Consider the following 23,166-nt stretch of genomic DNA (forward strand, 5'->3'; position numbering starts at 1 on the left):
TCACCTACTGATTTTTTTAGAAAAATCACCAACCTACCTTCTGCTCTACTTGATGTTCCTTTAAGTACTGCTCATTCAGGCCCTCTGGAAATCTGGCAGATTATTTCTTCTGCCGTTTTTCTAAAAACCCTGCCCGTTTCCTGCAGTCCTCATGGCTCTTGTTTGTACCTTATCCTGCTGTGCAATGACAGCAGAACTAAAGTCAAGCAGCTTGAGCAAAGCAAATGGAAAACCATGCCTGAAAACCCATTTATATTCGCAGACTGTAGTGATAATTCTGGCAGGGCTGTGTTTTAATTCTTCACATTGGCTGCTTTTAATGCCCATAACAGCTGCCCGTTGGATTTCTCCACACAAAGTCCAAGAACCGTGGTAGTTTGGAGGTTTGGAGTAAGTTCCCCATCCAAAATTTCCATTTTGCTTGCTTGGAGCAGATACTCTAAGCCCACATTTTTGGTGATTTTGTGTCCCAGCTCATACCCCCTCGAGGATTTTCATTGCAGGGAAAGAAGAGCAGTGTCTATATTTGCAAAGGTTCCATGTTAGCCTTGCAAAGAAAGGGAGTTTACATTCAATTAAGTCATTAAAGACTCATAATTGGACTAAGAAACTGTGAGGCAGTAGCAGTAAGAGTGAAAACTAAATAAGAGCGAGTAGTTCGAGCAGTCCCGTGTTTAGGTGTGTGCTGTGACGTGTTACTGGAGCAGAAATTGATCTTCACTCACTGCTTCTCCCCCTTACGTGAATGATTTATGAACCTGTTGAAGCTGTTAATGATTACTAACATTACTGAATTCATAATTATAACAATTAGGGTGTCTCTTCCCCTGCCTCCAGCTCAATAAAATCGATATGTCTTTTTCAAGGGCTGGATGTGCACCTTCCCACAGTCACTAGCAAAGATTTCTGAGCTCAGGCTGAGGCTCCCAGCAGGAGCAGGGCTGTGCTGAAGCTCAGCAGTGAATCTGCTGTCGGGGTCCCTGCAGACTGAGCCCTGCTCTCAGCGTGGCTGTGGAGCCCAGGCTCCAGCAGCTGGAACTGGGGAAGGGTGGGTGATGTGTTCTGGCGTCCCAGCTGACAGCATGGGCTCCTCACCCTGGCTAGGGGATATTTCCTATTCTCAGGGGATATTCCTTATTCTCAGGGGATATTATTTCCTGTTCTCAGGGCCACATTCCTGAGGATTCCAGGGAGCATTCCATGCCATGGCTGTTCTTCTGTCTCCTTCACTTCTCTAGTTATTAGTCTGATCCTGTTATTATTTTTACTGAAAGAGTAATTTCCTTTTGGAAATGACAAACAAGTGCAGCCACGTTCTTGCAGAGTGCATTGAGGTAAGGAGGTGGGAGCCCGCCATTCTCATCTGCCTCCTTAGATCAGGCAATATTTAAAGTCCATTTAAGTCTCTCTGCAGTAATGGGTTTGTTTACAGCTGTTTGGCTGGAGGTGATTTGAGGACACAGAAACTTGGAAGGAATAATTCTGGAGGAGGGAGCTGTTCCCAGCCATTGCACGTTCCAGAAGCTCAGTGTTTCACTGAGAGCACCGGCAGGAGGAGGAGCTGCGCTGGCCATTATCCCTGGCATGTCTGGGGTGGGATGGGCTCTTGGAATTGTGACTTCAGCTCCAGCCAGGGTGGCTCCTCCGGCTGCTTCAGCCATTCGAATAATCAGCTTCTGCAGAAGCTTTTCAGGGAATAGGCATTTCAAATCCCTAAGTGCTTTTAGATGGAGCTTGGTGAGGTTATGGAGAGATGGTTTGGTGTGGTGGTTGTCCTGGCAGGGAGCAGCCGAGCGCAGGGTGCAGCTCTGCTTTCTGCTGCCTTGGATTTCTCTCTGCAGGGCAGGATCTGCCTGCCACAGGGCTCTCTGTGCTTGGGGTTTGCTGCTGCAGCTCCTGCGCTGCTGGCTGCAGCTCCTGCGCCCCAGCTGCTGCTGCTGGGGACACAGAGCCCCCCGGGACAGAGATCCCAGCGGGGACACCCAGGGACACAAACCAGTGCTGCTGATTCCTGCGCTGATTGCTGCACTGCTCCCTGCCCTGGGGGGCTTTGCTGTCTCTGGGCACCCCCTACGGGATAATTCCCTGCAGTGTGACTACAGTCATCACCTGTCACTCCTATTATTGTTAATATTTTATATTTTTATTGTTTTTGTCCTTCCCATCTCTCCCGAGAGCACACCCAGGGATTGCCAGAGCCTCGTGTCCCCGTGCCCCTGCCCAGCCCTGAGCTCAGGGGCTGCACCAGCAATCCCCAAAAGGGTTGACTCCAGCAGCTCATGCTGATAACAACATGACTTCTGAGAGCTTTTGAACTCACACAGTTTTTAATGTCAGCAGTACATCAAAAGCAGTGATTTGGTTTGACAGGCCCTGGGACTCGGCTGCAGACCTGTCCCATCATCCTGTCTGCGTGATTTCCTCATGGCTGTCACATCATCCCAAGGTGTGTGGAGGGGAAGCATCTGCTCCAACAAATGTACCACAGCTGGAGCAGGGACAGGGGCTTGTCCTGATTGGTACAGACAGAGCAATTTACTGAGAAATAATCCAGCTTGAGAAAGGTGCTACACCAGGTGGATTTCAAAGGTCTCTGCTAACCAAGATTGCCCTGTAATTCTGTGATTTAAAATATATTTCAGACTAAAGCTCTTTCAGAAAGTTGGGTTTGGAGGGAGGCAAGGTGTATCTTCTTTCTTCAGTTTATTTTTCATATTACTGCCTAAAAATAAGAAACAAACAGGATTCTGGAAGTTTCTGTTTTAATATTAAGAAAGGTGAAAAGTATTTCCTCTTTTAATTCTAGACTTGGCAAGCACTGAACAATTGTGTAAAGAAAAGTCTTTCTAGAAATTTTTACTTTAATTGAAAGGGACTTTGCAGTTTTGGAAGATGTATGAGTTCAGCAGAAATACTTGCTGAATAGTTCACAGCAGAGGAAATTCCTGTAGCTGAGGGTACTAATCTCATATATTGGATGTGCCTTGGCAGGTATCTCCAAATAAGTCACTAATTTTGAAATACTTGGACAGCTTGAGTCTTGTGGAATGTAATGCTGCTTTTATATATAATTGCATTTGTGGAACCAGTGTGGACACTAATAAGCAAGACATTAAAAATGTGTTACAGATCTCACCATGGAGAGCTGCAGCTAAATGCTAAGGCACCAGTCTGGATTCAATGCCACAATTAATTTATTTTAAAATTAGTGGGGACATAATTTCAAAAGCATTCTGAACTGCAAAGTCTAACCCCACATATATTAATGCACAAGTGTAAATGTGCTGGTCCTGTGTGAGAGGGGTTTTCAGTGGGTAAATATTGGTGGGATGAGGAGTGGTGGTGCTGCAGGGCTGCGTCCTGAGCACGGTGCTGGATCCCGGATTACTCCACAGTAAATATTTGCAGGGCTGCCTCTGGAGGGTTTAGCATGGAGATCCTGGGTCTGGTCCCCTCCGAGCAATGCGGGGCTTGTGCAACTCCTGCCGTCCGCAAAAGGTTTCTCTCATTTCCAGGAGGCTGTGAGGGTGTTAACAGCCTGCCAAACTGTGTGTGAATGAGACATGGAGAGCTCTTTTAGGAATGCTCAGAGTGCTATTGATCCGGAGCTCAGCTCTGGGGATGCTGTGAATTCTCACTGGGCAGCCCCTCCTGCCTCGTGTGCTGAGCTGTTCCTGACGGGAGCCTTTAGGCCTGGCTGTCCTGCCCGTGCCATGGCAGCTGTGGCTCATTTTCCATTTCCCTGTTCAGCCAGCCATCTCCACACTGCCTGGCTATCCGGTACAGTGTGGGGTGAGCTGGGCTGGAGCGGCAGACACTGAGCTGGGAGCACCTCTGTGCCCGCCTCCTCTGCAGTTCTACCACATTACCAGTCAGTTATCCCACATTTATAGTGATTTTTGTGCCGAGGACAGTAAAGCAGCGGGTGGAGAGAGCTGGATCCAGTGTATTTGCAGGGTTTTATTGGGCTTTGCACGGTCAGTAAAAGCATTTTTGTATCCTTCAGCTCTGCCTCCTGCACAGGAGCTGGGGCTGTGCTGCTCGTGGGGCGGCTGCAGAGAGACTGAGTCCCTGCCTGCTGGGTGATTATCACATTTATTGGGGGATTATCACATGGGATAAATCAGCGTGATTTACCCTTCCCTTGGCACCATGTGGGAAATGATCTCTGCGTCTGCCACACCACAGGATGCTCAGAACCCTGGTTCTGAACTGAACTGCTGGCTCGGTGGGTAATTATATTTTAAATTGATATTCTATTAAGAGGTTTGCTAATTTTTGCTCACTTTTGAATTGAGTTATCTGGGAAAAGTGCTATCAACAGCTGGAAAATCATATAGTGAATAATTTATTTGACAATAGCAAAAAAATAAAAGTCAAATAAATAATTCAGCAAATATTTCTCAACCAACACTACTGATGTCAAACTCCAGAGAGATGGATCAATTTTTAAAAATAACTCTATTACATGATTAGCAGACTCATTTCTTGGTGATTTTTCTTGCTAGTTGGTTCACTTCATATGGTGATTCCCACAGAAAAATGACTTTTCAGTCTACCTATCCTGAATTTTTAATAGTAAGATGACACTGAATAAAGTTAAATTTTAATGTAGTGCTTTATGTACCACCTTCTCTTGATCCATCAGTGGTGAGCAATGATCTTTACTGTAGCACAGTGCCATAGGTTCTGCAGACATTGGGTTTAGAGTGCCCTCTCTGACCTTGGGATGGGCTGAGCCCCAGGTCTCACCTTCCTGTCTAAAATATTTTAGTTGCTGTTGTTTGTGTGATGTGTGGAGGATGGGCTGTCGGTGTGCTGCACCGTGCTGCTGGTTTGGGTTAATGACATTCCTGCTCTTTGGGTGAGCTCTGAGCTGTTGCTCTGAGTGCCAGGGCAGCTGTGGGTGCTGCTGGCCTGGCCTGGCACATGCCAGCCTGGCTGGGTGAGCTGAGCCAGCCCCTCAGTGCGGGCAGGCACTGCCCTGCCTGCTGGAACTCCTGCTCCTGGCAGTTCCTGCAGCATTTGGTTTTTTACCTTAAGTACCAGTTGTAGGAACAAACAGTCCACGGAAAACCTGCAGTTGTTATCGCAGGTGTAAAAGCTTTCTCCAAAAACAAGGTGAAAAATATTCATGATTGCACTCCGGCTTGGAAAGCAGAGGAAAAAGTCAATTGGATTGGATTCATTAAATAAGAAATGTCTCTCTGTAAGAGTACTGTGGGGGTTTTACCTTGTGGTGCCTGGGAGAGGGACCCAGAGAAGCTGCCCCAGCCTGGCCAGCCCCAGAGGGCTCCTGCAGGAGTCAGGGATTTTATTTACAAACAAATCTGGGTCTGCTGCAAGGCACAACTGCACTGAGAGACACAAGAAACAGGGGAAGGACCCTACTGATGGGTGAAGGGAATGAGAGGGGTTTGTCTTTGCAAACCAGCTGAGGGTCTGCTGGCAGGGGAAGTTCGATACACAGAGGTGAGAAATAATGGGAAGAACCATGGATTCCATAGGAAATTCACTGGGTGGCACAGGGAGAGGAAAAGGGAGGTTATACATGAAAAGGGGCATTGGGTATTAGGGGTTTGGGAGGTCTGCTCCTCTCAAGCACCTCAGGCAGTGGGGAAAGAAAGAGGGAGATGTGGCTGGGATAAAATTGGGATAAAAAGGAAGCTCCGTCCTCCAAAATTTCCTCCGAGAGACCCATGGGGAATGCCCGTGGGCTCTCCCTTTGCTCAGACAGGGTTACAGGATGCTGTGACTCCTTTTTGGGCACCAGCCCTGGTGTTTGTGGGCTCCTGTCCTGGCGCTGCCCGTTGGTCCCTGCAGGACCCCCGGCACGAGGGGCTGTGGCACACGGAGCAGAGGGCTCAGTGCATCACAAGGGGCTGTTTATTCTGCAGAGATGTGAGCTCTGGCTCCAGCAAATGTGGACAGGAATGCAAATGTCCCTCCTGCCACAACAGTTTGACTCAGATGGGAAGGCTGCTTAAAACAAACAGAAAACCCTCACAAATAAAAGGATTGTCTCTCCTGAGACCAGGGTTGTGGATATTTTTTAAGAATTCAGCAAAGACTAGACAGACAATCTTTTCTTGGTGAAAATAAACTAAAAGATTATTGGGATTCTCTCCTGGCTACTTTAAATATAGATGGGATATATATATATAAATATATTCCTTCTGGTACAGGAGATTTTTCACTCCGTGATTTCTTTTCTCTTAATATCTTCTAGTTTCCTCCTCCTTTTTTCCCCCACCCAAAATCTGTTTAGGTGTGAAGACAGTTTGTTACTGGGCTGCATGTTCCCAGGAGCACTGCAAAAATATGGATAAAATCCACTTTATTTAAAGATTTTGGCAGTGCTGGGGATCTGCTGCTCTAGGGGGGTGTAAATGCAATGCCCATGGGCTCTAGGGGAGCTCTAGGGCTGGGGAGGGAAGGGAAGGAGGTACCAAAATGCAAATATTCTGAAGGAAGGACTGATTCTCTAGTGATCCTTTGATTTCCTTTCCACCTCCTCATTCTTGGTTAGGAAACAAGTCCTGTTCAGTGATGGTATCAGGAGTAATGGCTTAAAATTCCAGAAGGTTTGTGAAATCCTTTTAGTGAAATTGTTTGCATTCTGGGGAAAATACCATAGGAAAAGGTTTGGTTTTTTTCATTTTAAACAGAATCTGTATCAGAAATGAAATGTTTTTTAAAAAATACAGAGCTTTGTTCCAGCGTGGTAGTGCTTTGGCTTTTCAGGCATTTCTCCTGCATCTGCTGTGGGTTGATGTTGTTTCCTCCCACACAGGGAAGGAAACTTGGGGGTTTTATCTGAATGACAACACAGCACATGGCCTTACTTTTACCCAAAAAATTAACTTCTGTCTGAAATGTCACCTTTTTTTCCACTTTGTGCTGCATAAATCATCTCATCCCCTCTTTTTAGGAGAAAGTAATTTTCAGTTTAATTTTCTCTCCCGTGTAATGGTTTTCACAACCCCCTTCAGGCCTGCTGGGGTGAGCTGCGCTGCTGCCACCCTTCTCTGAGCTGGGAAGGTTTCCCAGTTATGCCAGGGACCATTTCTCCCTTTGCTGAGCTCTGCTGTGCCCCTTGCCCTGGCTGTGCAGCGTTTCAGGCCACAGACTGCTTTGGTGCCTGCAGGAGATGTGCTGTGCACCTTTGTGGGGCTGGAGGAGAATAAAATTCCCTTTCCTCTCCTCTGCTGTGCCCTGGGCTCAGTGTTCACTTTGCTGTGACCCATCCTGGCGTGCATATCCATGGCTGCAGGCTGCTCCTGTCCACTGCAGCCTGCAGCAGCCAGGGATGGAGCTTGCTTCGGTTTGTGATGGGAGCATTGCAGGGCTGCTCTGGGGAGGTTCAGTTTGTGATGGGAGCATTGCAGGGCTGCTCTGGGAGGTGCAGTTTGTGATGGGAGCATTGCAGGGCAGCCCTGGGAGGTTCAGTTTGTGATGGGAGCATTGCAGGGCTGCTCTGGGAGGTGCAGTTTGTGATGGGAGCATTGCAGGGCTGCTCTGGGAGGTTCAGTTTGTGATGGGAGCATTGCAGGGCTGCTCTGGGAGGTGCAGTTTGTGATGGGAGCATTGCAGGGCAGCCCTGGGAGGTTCAGTTTGTGATGGGAGCATTGCAGGGCTGCTCTGGGAGGTTCAGTTTGGGATGGGAGCATTGCAGGGCTGCTCTGGGGGGGTTCAGTTTGTGATGGGAGCATTGCAGGGCTGCTCTGGGAGGTGCAGTTTGTGATGGGAGCACTGCAGGGCTGCTCTGGGAGGTTCAGTTTGTGATGGGAGCATTGCAGGGCTGCTCTGGGAGGTTCAATTTGGGATGGGAGCATTGCAGGGCTGCTCTGGGAGGTTCAGTTTGGGATGGGAGCATTGCAGGGCTGCTCTGGGGGGGTTCAGTTTGTGATGGGAGCATTGCAGGGCTGCCCTGGGAGGTGCAGTTTGTGATGGGAGCATTGCAGGGCTGCCCTGGGAGGTGCAGTTTGTGATGGGAGCATTGCAGGGCTGCTCTGGGAGGTTCGGTTTGTGATGGGAGCATTGCAGGGCTGCTCTGGGAGGTTCGGTTTGGGATGGGAGCATTGCAGGGCTGCTCTGGGAGGTGCAGGAGGGGCTGGGGGCACAGAGGGCACAGCTGGTGAGGGCAGCGTGGGATCCTTCAGCTGAGAGCACTGCCCGTATCCAGAGCTGCCCCTGGGTGTACACGGTGCCTCCTTCAAAGCAGGGTGTGAGATCCCTCTGAGCAGGGATCACTGAAGAAGTGTGGTGCCAGCACTGGCCAAGGGTAGCCATGATATTTTCTGAAAAATGCTTTCCTTAGGATTTTTCCTCCTGAGAAGCTGAGAGGCCTCAGGAACAAAATGCAAACAATGGTTATCTGCTGCTGTGGAATGCAACAGGTGCATCTGTGATTGGTCTCATGTGGTTGTTTCTAATTAATGGCCAATCACAGTCAGCTGGCTCGGACAGAGAGCCCAGCCACAAGCCTTTGTTATCATTCCTTCTTTTTCTATTCTTAGTTAACCTTCTAATAAGATCCTTTCTTCTATTATTTTAGTATAGTTTTAATGTTATATATATAATAAAATAATAAATCAGCCTTCTGAAACATGGAGTCAGATCCTCGTCCCTTCCCTCACCCTCAGACCCCTGTGAGCACCATCACAGTCCAGGGCCTCGGGCACAGCCCTCTCAGAGGCAGGGGCAGCAGAGATTGTCTGAGCATTCCAGAGCTCCTCAAGCTCAGAACTGGGGTTTAGGGACACCCTGCACACACCAGGCTCTCTGCCAGGGATGGCAATGCGCTGGCCCTGCTCACACAATCCAGGGAACTGAGATTCAATGGTCACAGCTGCACAAGGCAGCTTCTGATCCCACCTAGGGCACCATGAAATGAGGCTGCATTCAGGGCTAGTTTAGAAATCCTGCTCTCTTTTCCACGACATGAAGAAATGAGAAATTGAACACAATGTGTTCCGTTTTGGCTCGCTTTAAATTCCATCCAGGAGAGACGAGCACAGCGCATCCACTGAAATACAAACCTTGAAGATGATCAGAGCAGCCTCTTCAAGAGGCATTGGGTAAGCTCTGAATTCAGTCAGCACAGTGGAAAGCTCTGAGGATCTTGGGAAGAGTCCCAGTCTGGGGCTGTTGTCATAAATGGTCTTCATAAAAGTGAATCCTTAGTTTCAGCTCTTTTCCCACATCAGCTGGGAGGCCTGCTGGGGTTTGGGTGCATTTTGGGATTCTCTAATCAGTTGCTGAAATGTTCCTTTTTTCCTGGTTGCACTCTCCAGCAGAAATGCCAGCAGTGCTGTGCCAGTCTGCCTCCTTGAGGATTATCCCACAGAAAGAAATTCTGCTCTTTCCTTTTCCCTCCACACAAGCACTGAAGCTGGCTCAGCATTCAGTGCTTCAGGAGTAAAAGCATTCTCAGGAGATTGAGATTTTTCTGTCTCTCTCGATGCCACTGGCCTAAGGAGCTCATCTTAACAATGCAATCTTCACTGCCTTTCCATGCAGTAGCTGCTTTTATAGCAAACTTTACAGGAATTGCATCAATTCCCTCTCCAGTCTTCCCTCTATGCATTTCTACTGTATGGAACTCTCCGACACAAACCTGGAACCCAGGGAAGGACAGCTCCCAAAGTGTGGAATTCTGTGGCAAACCTGGAACCCAAGGAAGGACAGCTCCCAAAGTGTGGAATTCTGTGGCAAACCTGGAACCCAAGGAAGGACAGCTCCCAAAGTGTGGAATTCTGTGACAAACCTGGAACCCAAGGAAGGACAGCTCCCAAAGCCCCCACAATGTCACACCCAGCCAGGCTTTGCTCTTCTCTGGGGCTTTTCTCTCTGGGATCCTGCCAGGGCTGGCTGCTATTAGACAACCCACTTTTGTAACTCTCACAACAAGCTCCATTATCTGTAATTCCTGGTTTAGCAAAGGACAAAAGGAGCTTCCCACTGACACTCACAGCAAGGTAGCAGTATAGCCAAAAATTAATTCTGAGTTTTGCAGTCCTCTGCTCCCTGCTGCCCTTGTTCATGGACCCCATCCAGAGCTTTGACCTCTCTTCTGTGACTGTGTTTTCAATAAACAGAAAATACTTTGGTGCAGTGGTTTCCCCTTTCAGGCAGTGATTCCCTTGAGGTTTGTTCACGTGCTGCTTTAGCAGGGAGGAGATGCAGTGTGCTCACTGAAGGGGTCTGGGAGTCAGTTTGGGCTGCACTTTCAGCCTCTGTTTGCCTTTGATCTGGTTGTGTTTCTCCCCTGTGAAATGGAGCAGTGCACAGTGATCCAGTCACAAAGTTACTGAGCCTCTTGAATTGGTGGGAAATAACCTGAAATCTTAAAACAAGTACAAATTATTAATTCATTGTTAAATCCATCATCCCACCAAATCCTCTCTTTGAAGGAGCCTTAATCCAAGGTATTATTAATATAAAAGCAATTATATTCCTGGCTTATCAGTGATGTGATTGAACATTTCATTCCTTCTTTCTGCAGTGCGGAGGGTCCTGCCTCTGAAATCATGCAGATTGATTTTGAAATTGAGGAGCTGACTGACCTGCCTGAGACCCAGCTCATCACCTGGCAGGTGGAATATCCTGGGGACACCACATCAGACCTGGGCATCTCCAAGATCTACGTGAGCCAGAAGGACCTGGTAGGAGTTCTCCCTTTGGCTATGGTAAGGAGCTGTTTGGCATTCTGCAGGGCTTGAGCACTCCATAGCTGGGAGGGACACAGGGAAACACCTGGAGAGGCAGATCCTGCCTTGGGAGGGCAGAGCACAGCTCCCTTGGAGGCCAGCTCCTGCTCTAGGGCTGCTGCAGTGGGTCTGGGGGGCAGGAGCTGGGCTGATGGCATTTCCCTGCTCAGGAGGGTTTGGGTGCAGGAGCTGAGTGAGCTGATGGCATTTCCCTGCTCAGAAGGGTTTTGGGTGCAGGAGCTGAGTGAGCTGATGGCATTTCCCTGCTCAGAAGGGTTTTGGGTGCAGGAGCTGAGTGAGCTGATGGCATTTCCCTGCTCAGAAGGGTTTTGGGTGCAGGAGCTGAGTGAGCTGATGGCATTCCCCTGCTCAGAAGGGTTTTGGGTGCAGGAGCTGACAGAGTTGATGGCATTTCCCTGCTCAGGAGGGTTTTGGGTGCAGGAGCTGAGCTGATGGCATTTCCCTGCTCAGAAGGTTTTGGGGTGCAGCACCAGGTGTGCTCAGGCACTCCTCCATCGTGGTGCATCTCTGATCTGAGTGCTCTTACCTTGGGCTGGGACACAATAATCCTGAGAGACAGCATTGCCACTGAATCCTGACTCCATGTCCATTTGAGAGTGAGAGAAGAAATGAAAGGAGTGGCATGAGCTCTGATTAATTTGAATTAGTCGGGAGCACAAAATGCAGTGTGTAGCCAGCTGTCTGTTCCACAGAAATGCATTCAAACAGGCACCCCATGGTCACAGTGGAAACCACAGGACTTGAAAATGGCCTGATCCTTCAGCCTTGTTTTTACCTAAAAATGCCTGTTAGATACCCAAGTTTCAAGTACAGTCAGAAATCTGTGCATTTCCTCTGCTGTCCGTTTCACATTTCTGTGTTGTTGGAGATGAAGCACACTTGTGTCAGGTCTGGCTGTGCCTCATTTCTGTTCTCAGGCAATCTGTTAGAAAATATTGACACATTATTATTTAGTGCTGAAAGAAAACCAAAAATCAATCTCAAAGCATTTAAAAAAATGTAACCTGGATGTTTGCCTGGTGATAGCAAGTTAATTATGCCATTACTGAGGACTGGAGGTGTTCTCTGCACTTTGAGACTCCCAGAACTGGCTGCTCTTGTTATTTGTATTTACCAACTGCAACCACTGAGATGCTGTGGTTCTTTATTTTACCAAGCCCCCTTTTTCTCCCTGGTGGCTCACAAATGAGAGTTGTGCCACCCTTTGCATGGCTGCTTCCTCCTGCTGAGCCCTGGGGAGCCTCTGCTGCTGTGCTGGGAGGGAAGAGGCTCTCCAGAACGTGCTGGGCTGGGGCATCAGTGCAGCCCTGCAGTGCAGCCACGGGTTCTGCTGGGGTTAAGGCTGTGGGACTGATGTAATGTGAGATGCTGGGGGTTCTGTTCTCTCCATACATAATTGAAAAGATAAAAGGTTTCCTCCCCAGTGGTCCCAGGAAAGCAGAGTTCTCCTCAGGTGTGCCCACGAGCCGTGATTGCTTTATTATCAAGTGATATAGTGGCAAAATATAGCTCTGAGAACAAAAATAGCTGCTGCTGGCAGCTGCTACAAATCAGCTCACTCTCTTAATTTCCATTAAAGATGAAGAAAAGCCATTCTGCAGCAGCCCAGAGCTGTGTGCTCAAAGGTCACCTGCAGCCTGTAGAGCTGGCAGGAGGTGGCATTTGCAGCAGGTGTGGGCACAGTGGGAGGAGAGCGGGCACAGACAAATGGCAGCAGTCCCTGGATCCCAACAGGCTGGGCACAGAAACCCTCCTCTGCACTGGAGTGCCAGGGAGGGAGCTCTGGGGATTCCCAACCTCCAGGTCTTTGTCCTGCTTCACTTTGTGCTCAGGAAATGATGATTCACATGCAGCCCTTTGGGTGTCCAACTTTGATTAGTTTGGTACTTCAGTTTTCCCTGTGCTCCTTGCAAAGCTGGCTTGGCATTTGCAAATTAAAGTGAAATTTAAAAATAATTTCTCCTCTTCCATTTAGAAAGAAGCACAATGGAAATAATGTGTTATGTTATTTCGCTGGTTTTGGAGACAGGAATAATTTGGGTTGGTTTTTTACTGGTCTTTATAGCAGAACATGTAATTTCATGTGTGCCATTGTTTCAACCTGCTCCTGATGTTCTTTTTAAAACTTTAATGAATATGTTGACAGCTAGTAAACTGTTCTACTTACCATCAGCATGAGAAGCTGGATAAGCAGACCAAGTAAATAAATAAAATCAGTTGTGGCAGTAAAGAGGCTATTTATTATAAAGGAAACTTTATTTGTACTACAATTATTTCTAATAATTACAGGGATCAGCTGTCATGGCAGTGGCTGGCTCTGATGGATTCTATAAATACCCAGGGCATTAATGCCCTGTAAATACCTGTACCTGACACATGTCATTGGTAAATAGTTCATGTTCTGCTGGAGACTGGGGGTGCATTCAGGCTTGGCTACCACAGTTCCCAGTGGGAATCTGGGGCTGTTCAGCCTCCTCTCCCCACCCACCCTCTGAGCTGACACCCAGGGTGCTTTGGGGTGAAATTTGGGCTTTTCTGAAAGCTGAGGCTCCCCCTTGGCAGGGATATAAACGAACAGATTGATTTTGGGGGATCTGTTTGGCTGGGAGCAGCCTGGGCTCTGCTTGGCAGCTGAGCAGTGCAGGATCACGTCAGCCAAAGCCTCTGTCCCACTCAAATTCAATGAGGGAATGTTCCGAACGACTTCACTGACAGCTTTATGAAAAAGAAAGAGATGTCTGGAAAGTAGATAAAAGCTTTTACCTTCCTAATTCATAGCTTTTAAATTGCAATTACAGTAGTCGGCAAGTTTTCAAATATTTAATTAAAATGTTACCCAGTGCTGAAAAGGAGCCTTTTTAAATCAAAATGATTAGTGAATCATGGATGAAATCTACTCCTAAGAAAGGGAGGAGCCGTTGGATCACTGTGACATTGCCAGCAACCACTTTCTTTTCAGAAATATATTCTATTGCTTCCTGAAATTAGGCAGGTCAAGGACTTCAGATGTCACACCACAAACCAGAGTTGCCATTCCCCCAGCGATGGCTCAGCACTGTGGCAGTGCCAGCTGTGCCCACCAGCCCTGGCTTTGGTTTGTGTGCAGGGTGGAATGAGGAGTGCAGGCCCCTGGCAGTGGAGCACGTCCATGTCCAGTCCAACAAATGCCACCTTCTTTGGGGTTTCCCTGCAGATTAATGACCACCCTGGGGTCCTGAGCATTTGCCATGGCAGGCAGCAGCTCTGTCCCTGCACAGCCAGACCTTGTGGTGCTGTGTGGAGCGTGCAGTGCAGGAATCACTGCTGTGAAGGAATCACTGTGCACTGCAGGAATCCCTGCTCGCTGCAGCACACACACACACACACACACACACACACACACACACACATGTGTGGCTGGCTCCTCACACCCCAGGCAGTGACAGCCATGGGCAGATCTCCTGCAGCCCATCCTGTCTCTGCCCCCTCGCCACAGGGATCCTGTGGAGCTGTTGCTGAGGACAGGAGGTTGGAATGTCAGGTTTGTCCCTGGAGCTGCACTGGGGCTGAGTGATGCTGTGATCACCTGGAACAGCAGCAGCAGCCCGGCTCTGTCGGGGGCACTGAGGGATGAGGGCTGGGGCTGCTGCTGGCACAGCTGCTGACAGCCACCCTTCGGTGTGGGACTGGGAATGGGGCCTCCAGAGAAGCAGGAACAAGCACAGGGGCGTATTTTCCTTAGCAATTACCCTTGCCTAAGAAAAATGGCTTTGCATAAGAGCTGCTCTTTCTGAAGTGTGAGTTACATGTGTTTTCTTTGATTAGACTGAACAGGGTTTGAGGCAAGTCCAATCCTTCACCCTGACAATCTCTGTGTTGCTCTGGAGCTGTGAAATGTAGAAGGACCAGGAAAACACGGCAGATGTGAATTTAGAGCAGGTTTCACCAGAACCTGTCCCTCCTCTGGACACAAGGTTTAGAAGTGCTGGCCTGTTTTCACACTGCTGTAAAACCACTGTTATTACAAATGTTCTGAGTTTAAAACAGAAACAATTTGGTGGTGAATTGAATTTTCAGAGTGATGGTCTTGTAATTATTTTGTAATTTAATAATTTTTGTGGAGCCAATTTCAGCCAGCTGAAAGGGACTTCATTTTGAGTAGAAATGCTGTGGGGAGCAGCTGTGGGGAACAACAGGGATCCAGCTGTGGGGTTCCAGCTATGGGTTCCAGCTGTGCAATTCCAGCTGTGCGATTCCAGCTGTGGGGCTCCAGCTGTGGGGAGCAGCAGGATTCCAGCTGTGCTGTTCCAGCTGTGCGATTCCAGCTGTGGGCTCCAGAGCAGCCCTGTCCTTGCCTGGGCTCAGCTCTCCCTTGGCCTCCCAGCTGCAACTGGCGTGCTTATGGAAAGATTGTTCCCTTTTGGCGTAATGAAGGGATGCTGCATTAATTGGTTCCCTTCAGATGAGTGATCTGAATGCAGCATTGCTGAAGAGAGGCAGAGCATTTCTCCCTGCTGAAATAGATCATCACCTCTGTGCTGCTGCTGGAGCACACCAGGCTGGCATCTCTCTCTGCAGCTTCTTGACATTATTTTTTGATGTTCTTCCTAATTTTGAGGTACAGTTTGATGGCTGGGGGCTTCCTTTTTTTTTTTTCCCCTTTTTTTTTTTTCTCCTGGGGATTTAAGGTTTTGAAATTATTTATTTATGAGCCATGAAAATCCCCCCAAAATGGATTTTAACAAGTGTGTAATTGGATAATTTGACAACTGGTAAGCTGAAGCCCCAGAGATCAGGAATTACACTTCACCACAGAATAGTGGTTCTTCATGTAGAATTAATTAGATTTCCTCTAGATTACAAGTAGTAAGAAGAGTAGTCAATTAAGAGAATTATTCCCTGACTTTTCCATCCTTCTTCAAGCCAGTGGTTTTAAGAATTCCTTTTCCTTTGTGAGATGTTCTCAGAGGCAGGATGGCAGTCAGAGGATCAGGGCCAGTGGATTGAGCACAGGAATTCAGGCTGAGCACTGTGCTCAGGAATTCAGGGTGAGCACAGGGTGTTTTTAGGCATTCCCAGGTGTTCTCAGCAGCAGCAGCACAAGCACAGTGGTTCCAGCTGTGCACAGGGGTGTTTTGGTGGCTCCCAGGGCCCCCAGAGCCTGGTGCTGCTCCCCGTGCAGAAGGAGCAGTGGATATCACACAGAGGGAGAGCACAGGGACCCAAATCCCCCAGACTGGGTGAAGATCTCAGACCTGAATGCTTCCTGAATGCAGAGAAATAGATTTTGTAACAGCACATCTGTTTCACTTCCATTGTGACCTTCAGAGAAGGGATGAGGAAAGAGTGAAACAGGAAATCTGTGCAGCTGAGATTTTGGAATACCTAATGTTGTTTTATAATCACTGATGTCATTTCTAATTGTGAGGAGAATACCAAAAAACCCAACAACATCAAAATGTGGAAAGTGCTCATTTTAAAAAGCTTGACATTTAAAGAGACTAAATTATAGGCATATAAGAAATGTAAATGTTAAATAAAAAAAGTCTGGTTCTTTTTCATACCACTTACTCGTAGTTTTATCGTAAAATAACAGAATCACTACCCTGGAGTGGGATTCTGCAGAATTCCTCCCCTGGAGACACAGCAGTTACAGTTCAAAGTGACTTTGCCTGCAATGCTAAACTTCTATTTCCTCCACCCATCAGCTCCAAACAGAGGGAACATCAATATTGAAACCGCTCTATACCTGGCCTGAAAATCAGTCCTGACAGTTTGAAAATAACTGGCTGGACTTCCAAATGTTCCAACTGGCTGTAAAACCCAATAATTGTTATGTTATATAGAAATATGAAACTTACACAGTTCAATAAAGAAAGACAATACACTACAGTGATGAGACTTTCCATTGTAATTCAGGGTAAAAATTCCAAATTCTGGTTGTAGTGTTTGTGAGGCAAACCAGCTTTGAATTTAAAAATAATTCTCCCTGTTTCAGTGAAATGAAGGTGTGTTGTTTTCACATGTGTATTTTCTCTTTGATCTTAAAAAGATGTCAGAAAATGGAATTAAGTTTCCTTGTCAGAAGTGGTACAATCTAATATATGTATATAGCTCTTTGCTGATAAGGTGATAACAGGAACCACTAAAAAAAGTGAAAAGCTTAGACATGAGGGGGAAAACAAAGCATTTCAACATTTAAAACAGAGAGGAAAAAAGCTGAACATATGTAAAAATATGTAAAAGTATACATTAATTTAGCCCTAAAGAGGAGCAGAACAGAACAGATCTGTACTGCAGCTGGCACCAAGGAACCACAGCTCTCCTTCCTTCTCTGGGGATTGCTTGGGAGGCAGGCAAAGCCAGGGTCAGGTTTGACAGGTTATGCTTAGGGTAGGTTTGGGTTATAAGGTTGGGTTTATAGGTTTGTTTATAGGATGTGTTTTCTGGTCTGTGCTCTGTCACACGAGTTATGGATTTCTTATTGTGAAAAACTGAAATGTTTCAGACTTGGCTTTCTGAGGGTGTTCTGAGCTGTGTCTCTCAGCTTTCACAGTGTGGGTGGCAAGTCTTCAGGAGAAGGCAAAGTCCAGCTCCAGTTTTCTTCAGGCATCCCAGGGCTGAGAATGAGGTTCAGTCTCAGAGAAGAGATTGGGAACTTCCTGCTCAAAATATTTTCCTTTAATTTCCACACATCCCAGTAATCCAGATTAACAGTCTGGGAGGAAGCATCGTCAGGGATCTCTTGGGAGATTGAGGAGGAAAGTTTTACTGCCCTGTCCTTGTCTCTAATGGTTTCTCATAGTCCAAAAGACTACAGAAATTGAGGTGAGAGGATGTGCTTTTCTGTTTCTCCTGATAACATTGCCCGGGGATATCAATGAAGAACACAATCTGCGCAGAAACTCTGAAAATTCTCCAGTAAAGGAAGAGCAGCAATTGGTTTTGTTGCATTGCCATTTATCAGGGGTGCTGAGGTTCCTCTCCGGAGCTCTCTCACATTCCCAGCAGAGGCTGAGTGAACCAGAAGGGAGCACTCTGACCTCGGGAGCTGACCTGATTGCATCCCTGGCCATGCCCTCTGGGCACTGCCAGCCTCACAGCCAGGTCCTGCTGCAGCCCGTGGTGTTCTGTGCCCCAGGGTGCTGTGTTCTCTGTGTGTTCTCTGTGTGTTCTCTGTGTGTTCTCCCTGTGTTCTCCCTGTGTTCTCCCTGTGTTCTCCCTGTGTTCTCTCTGTGTTCTCCCTGTGTTCTCCCTGTGTTCTCCCTGTGTTCTCCCTGTGTTCTCCCTGTGTTCTCCCTGTGTTCCCTCTGTGTTCTCTCTGTGTTCTCCCTGTGTTCTCCCTGTGTTCTCCCTGTGTTCCCTCTGTGTTCCCTCTGTGTTCCCTCTGTGTTCTCCCTGTGTTCTCCCTGTGTTCTCTCTGTGTTCTCCCTGTGTTCTCCCTGTGTTCTCCCTGTGTTCTCCCTGTGTTCTCTCTGTGTTCTCTCTGTGTTCTCCCTGTGTTCTCCCTGTGTTCCCTCTGTGTTCCCTCTGTGTTCTCCCTGTGTTCTCCCTGTGTTCTCTCTGTGTTCTCTCTGTGTTCTCTCTGTGTTCTCCCTGTGTTCTCTCTGTGTTCTCTCCCCCATGGTGTTCCCTGCCCCAGGGTCCTGTGTTCTCTCTGTGTTCTCCCTGTGTTCTCCCTGTGTTCTCTCTGGGTTCTCCCTGTGTTCTCTCTGTGTTCTCTCTGGGTTCTCCCTGTGTTCTCCCTGTGTTCTCCCTGTGTTCTCCCTGTGTTCTCCCTGTGTTCTCCCTGTGTTCTCTCTGTGTTCTCCCTGTGTTCTCCCTGTGTTCTCTCTGGGTTCTCCCTGTGTTCTCCCTGTGTTCTCTCTGTGTTCTCCCTGTGTTCTCTCTGGGTTCTCCCTGTGTTCTCTCTGTGTTCTCCCTGTGTTCTCTCCCCCATGGTGTTCCCTGCCCCAGGGTCCTGCGTGCCCCCCCAGCTGGCAGTGCCACCCCTGCACCTTGCCTGGCCACCAGTGCCCTGTCCCTGCTGGGCTGGCTGGGAGCCAGGGGCCCCAAGAACCAGATCCACCCCCTTGGCAGAGCTCTGCTCCTGGGCTTGGTTTCTGTTTCTGTCCTTTCCAGATTTACAGAATTTCTTGTTGCTTTCTGGAGTGGCCAGCAAGGAGGCATGTTAAAGTTCAGTGACTTTTTAATAATGGTTTGGTTCTCCTTCCTGAAAGAACTTTGTTATCCACATCTTAATTGCAAGAATTGCTGCCTGAAAGCAGTGAGCAAACATGAATCTTCTGGGGAAAAAAGAGCTATCAGTAAAGCACATTGTGACACCTGTCTGGGGCTGCTGGTGCCTGTGGGTTGCAGATTAACCAGGTGAAGCTGGGGAGGCAGCTTGGCTGTGCAAACACAGAGCTCGGCTGGCAGAGCTGTTCTGGGATCCCTCTGTTGCTTTTCGTGCTGTTGAGCAGGGTGTGTGGCTGAAGGCTCTTGTGCAGGTCTCCACATCCTAACCCCCGCTCTGGGCAGCCTTGGAATAACAACAAATTAGTACTTAAAGCACCCAGGGTATTGAGATGTAGTCACAACAGGGCTGTGGCATTTTAAACCCAGGTTGCAAGTGGGGATTTCATGTTCTCAAAGAAGGATTTGCTGTCTCTGAGGAACCACCTGATCCTGTGGTTGTCACAGGTTCTGGACAGACCAGTTACATAACTGAAACCAAGGCAGAGAGAGGCACTGGTATGGAAACACATCCTGGGAACATTGGGTACAGAGTCAGGAGAGGGAACTGTAATTCCTCCTGTGACACGGGCTCTGTGCGTGTGCCTGAGTGGTTCTGGCACAGCACAGGGATCTCCAAGCCCAGCTGCCCCTCTGTACATCCCCTCCTCACCTGGGTCAGGGCCCTGTGGGGGCTGGCTCCTCGCTTCTGAAGCAGCACGGGTTTTACTCAAATAACCTTGTCCAACAGTCTGAATCCCTCCAGCAGAAATTTCCCAGAGGCTGAGAATGGAAGGAGAATGTGGATGCTCTGCTAGACTGAACACACCAATTACCTTACCTTCATACCTGTCTTCCCAGTGCCCTCTGCTGGGAAGTTCATCCAGCCTTCCCTGGATGGAATTGGATCACACTTGAGTCTGTGCCCTCCACCCGTGAGCATCTTCGTGGTGACCTTTGTGTGCTTTGCACATCCCTGGCAGGGGAGAGGCTGCCCAGCCACGCCCTTTCAAAAGTCACTATTTCCACTAGAAATGTGTGTGTGTAACATCCCTTTAGTGCTGCTGCTTGGGGCACTGGAAGAACGAGGGGTGGGAGGGAGGAAAGGAAGGGTGGGAGAGCAGCAGCAGCTGCAGGGTGTTCTGTTAGCGGGGTGACATTTAGAAATACCTGCCAGTGGACTCTTATCTCCTCTCAGTCTTTCTTTTTTATCTTAAATGGATCCAATCAAGAGTTGCTTCACGGACAAATAGCTGGAAGAAAGCATTTAACTTGTTTCCTGCTTTTAAAAGTCTTTATGCTAAGAAGCACTGAAAACAGTGTGTAAGTGCATAGAGTGCTTACAGCCTAATGTGAAATTTATTTCCTGCCCATGCAAGAGCCCAGCCTGGGACTGGTCCCCCTCCCTCCAAGCCCCATGTGGGAGGGCTGCAGTGAGTTCCACATTCCCCTTTCCTACCAGGGCCAAACATCACTGCCCGAGTGTGTGCCTGCTTTGTGTTGGATGGAAGGAGCTTTCTGTGACTCTGGGGAACCTCTGGCCCTTGGTCAGACCAGGCTGGTGACCCCAAACCCACGGCAGGGCTCACAGCAGCAGCTTTGCTCTGGGCTGCAGTTTGACTTTTCACTGCAGGCATCTGACAAATAACTTCAAATGTCAACCTGTGAAAACCCCTGTGGGAAACAAGAGTTAGTCCAGCTGCTCTTGAAGGGAGCATTTTACCTGTCCCTGAGGCATGGAGGCAGTGAGAGAGCACTCTGGTAATGGGCTCTGATTGGTTTTATTTACAGAAAGACTGATCTCTCTGTGGCCAAGGAGCAGCTTTTGGTTTGTTGTTTCTTTTATGTCTGTCTGATTCTCTTTCCACATCCATTCTCTGCCTGTTGGTTGGAACTCGGGAGGGAAAGGCAAAGTGAACCTTTCCCACCTTGCTTGCATAAACAGATCATATTTGTTAGAGAAGTCCTCAGCACTGAGTAAATGGAATTATTTCTGGCAGGAGAGGAGCACAGGAATATGTGACTACACTTCTTTATGGCTGCAGAAATGACTTGCAGCTGCCCTTGTGTACTGTTCACAGGGCAGTTGACAAAAGGAATGATTTTCAGAATTCACTGGAAAGAAAGGAAAAGAAGATTGTTAATAAAGGTATGAGTGCAGGAGCTCTGAGTCACAGGCCTGTTGGCTTGTTCCTCCTGAGCAGGCTCCCTTTGGAGGCACCGAGACAGAATCACTCCTGTTTCACAAGTGTTCTTGTGGAGAGATTGATGCCCCACTCCTGCCCTGGATATCAGTGCAGAAGTGTACGAAAAGATCATCAGGTGATCCTCAAAATGATTTTAAAAGACTGAAGTTGGCTATTTTTGTTCATGTGGGAGTGGCATTTATATTGTTTCTGGCTGGAGGCTTTCCATAGGAAAACATGAACTGAGCTTCAAAGGTGTCTGTCTATTTGCTGATTTATTTACTATTTCTAGGCCTAAACCAGTAGGATTTAATATTTTCCTGGATGCCTGCAAAGCACAAAGCCTTTAAAGCAGCCTTGGTTTGTGAAAGATTTCCTTCTGAGTCACATCCAAAGGGGAGAGGAGCGTGGGGAGGGAAAGGGAGGGCCAGGAAAGAAAGGCATTTGTCAGCTATTAGTTAAATGCAGGTTTATTTGGAGAAAAGGGAATAAAGAGGAACTCATCCATCTGTACATATGAGTTACACCCTGGTGGCTGTGTGTAGAGGCAGGGCTGGTGCTCTGCTGTTGGTGCAGATACCCTGCTCACCAGGGCAGGGTGTGATACACCCTCAGGAGATTGAGTTCTACTGCTCCTGCCTCGGCAAAGGGGCACGCTGAATACCTCACCTTGTGCATATTGCTATTGATTTGTAGTCTATTCCTTCTCATTTTCTTAAAAATGTGGATTTCAGGTGTGTTTCCAGTTACCAAGCAGGTCCAGTGCATGTGTAATTTCTGTGCTCAGCCTTAGGGGTGGTGTCAGTGCCTGCAGTCAGCCCTGGCACAGGATGGTCTGGGATCAGCTCCCGTGGGGTGTCAGCACAGGGCTGCATTTGGGGTGATGTCAGTGCTTGCAGAGGATGATGTGGGATCAGCCTTTGGGGTGAGGTTCTGCAGGAGCTCCTCTGGGCTGTCACAGAGAGCTGCATTTGGCTGCCAAGGGTTAGGGCAGGGCTGCTGGGCACACTCAGGAGTGAGTGCTCACCACACTGCAGGCTCCAGAGGACACAAACTGAGACCTGGAGTCACCCTGGCTGTTTGCATACAGCCCCTCTGCGTCTCCATTTGGGAAAGCAGAGGTGAGTCTGGGCTGCCCTCACTTGGGCATCGCTGGGGAATGGATGGGAGCGGTCAGGGCATGAGGAATCCATTCCCAGAGGGGCTCAGCAAACCCCTGCTCTGCCTGGGCACCCCAAGCCCCATTTCTGCAGGCAGGGTGGGCAGTGCCCCTGTGCAGAGCCTGCCTAGGGCACAGTGCCCCCCAAACACCAATGGGCCTGTGCCAGTGCTGGGTGCAGTGGGAAAGCAGCAATCTGTGAAAAGCCATCCCTTTGGGCCAAATCCTGGCCTGGGATATGCACACTGAATTTCCATTGGCCTTGACAGGCTGTGCATGAATACACTGGGGAGAGGAATTTCATCCTTAGTTTTTCTTTTCTTTTCTGCAGCTTCCTGCAGCTTTTTGGTTTCCCTTGGTTTAAGTAATCAAAGCATCCCTGCCTTGCTGCATTAAAAGGAATTTTCTTGAGACCATTTACTGCTTAGTTTAAAATTATTATTCTTGAAAATCAATTAAATGAGGTGTCTACCGTAATAAAATAAAAATTTTTGCTTTATTCACCATGCATTTGGTAGGTGGCTGATCCAATAGCTTTAGAAACTGTGCCATGTGTAGTTACAAGAGAGTGGAACTTGCACAGAACACAGACATGGAGCACAGATCATTGACCTGAAATCTTTAACAATAAGTAGGAGTTCCATGTGTTAACTTGAGCATTGACCTTTTATCTTTGTTGAGCATAGGATCTGCAAATTAAATACCAATCAGTAATGAGAAATAGCCTGGTATTTGAGCAAAACCAATCAGCTGGAGCCTGGGCAGAGTAAAAGAGACTGAATTTTATTTTTTTCAAGGCACTGAGTCCCCCTGTGGTGGGCAGAGCCTTCCCCAGACAGGCTGGGCTGTGAAGGAGTGCTTGGTGTTCAAACCCTCAGCTGGCAAAGATGAGCAT

At 48.1% G+C, this 23,166-nt stretch overlaps 1 protein-coding gene across 1 annotated transcript in view; it reads left to right on the forward strand.

The window, feature by feature from the left end:
- Positions 1-23,166, forward strand: part of TMEM132D (transmembrane protein 132D) — a 178,062-nt gene that overhangs the window by 100,855 nt on the left and 54,041 nt on the right. Inside the window, exon 4 of the mRNA XM_014272018.3 lies at positions 10,508-10,691. Within this exon, the coding sequence (XP_014127493.2) occupies positions 10,508-10,691 (184 nt within the window). The remainder of the gene's footprint in view (positions 1-10,507; positions 10,692-23,166) is intronic.

This window comes from Zonotrichia albicollis, chromosome 18 (genome assembly GCF_047830755.1).
Source record: "Zonotrichia albicollis isolate bZonAlb1 chromosome 18, bZonAlb1.hap1, whole genome shotgun sequence".
Taxonomy (NCBI): domain Eukaryota; kingdom Metazoa; phylum Chordata; class Aves; order Passeriformes; family Passerellidae; genus Zonotrichia; species Zonotrichia albicollis.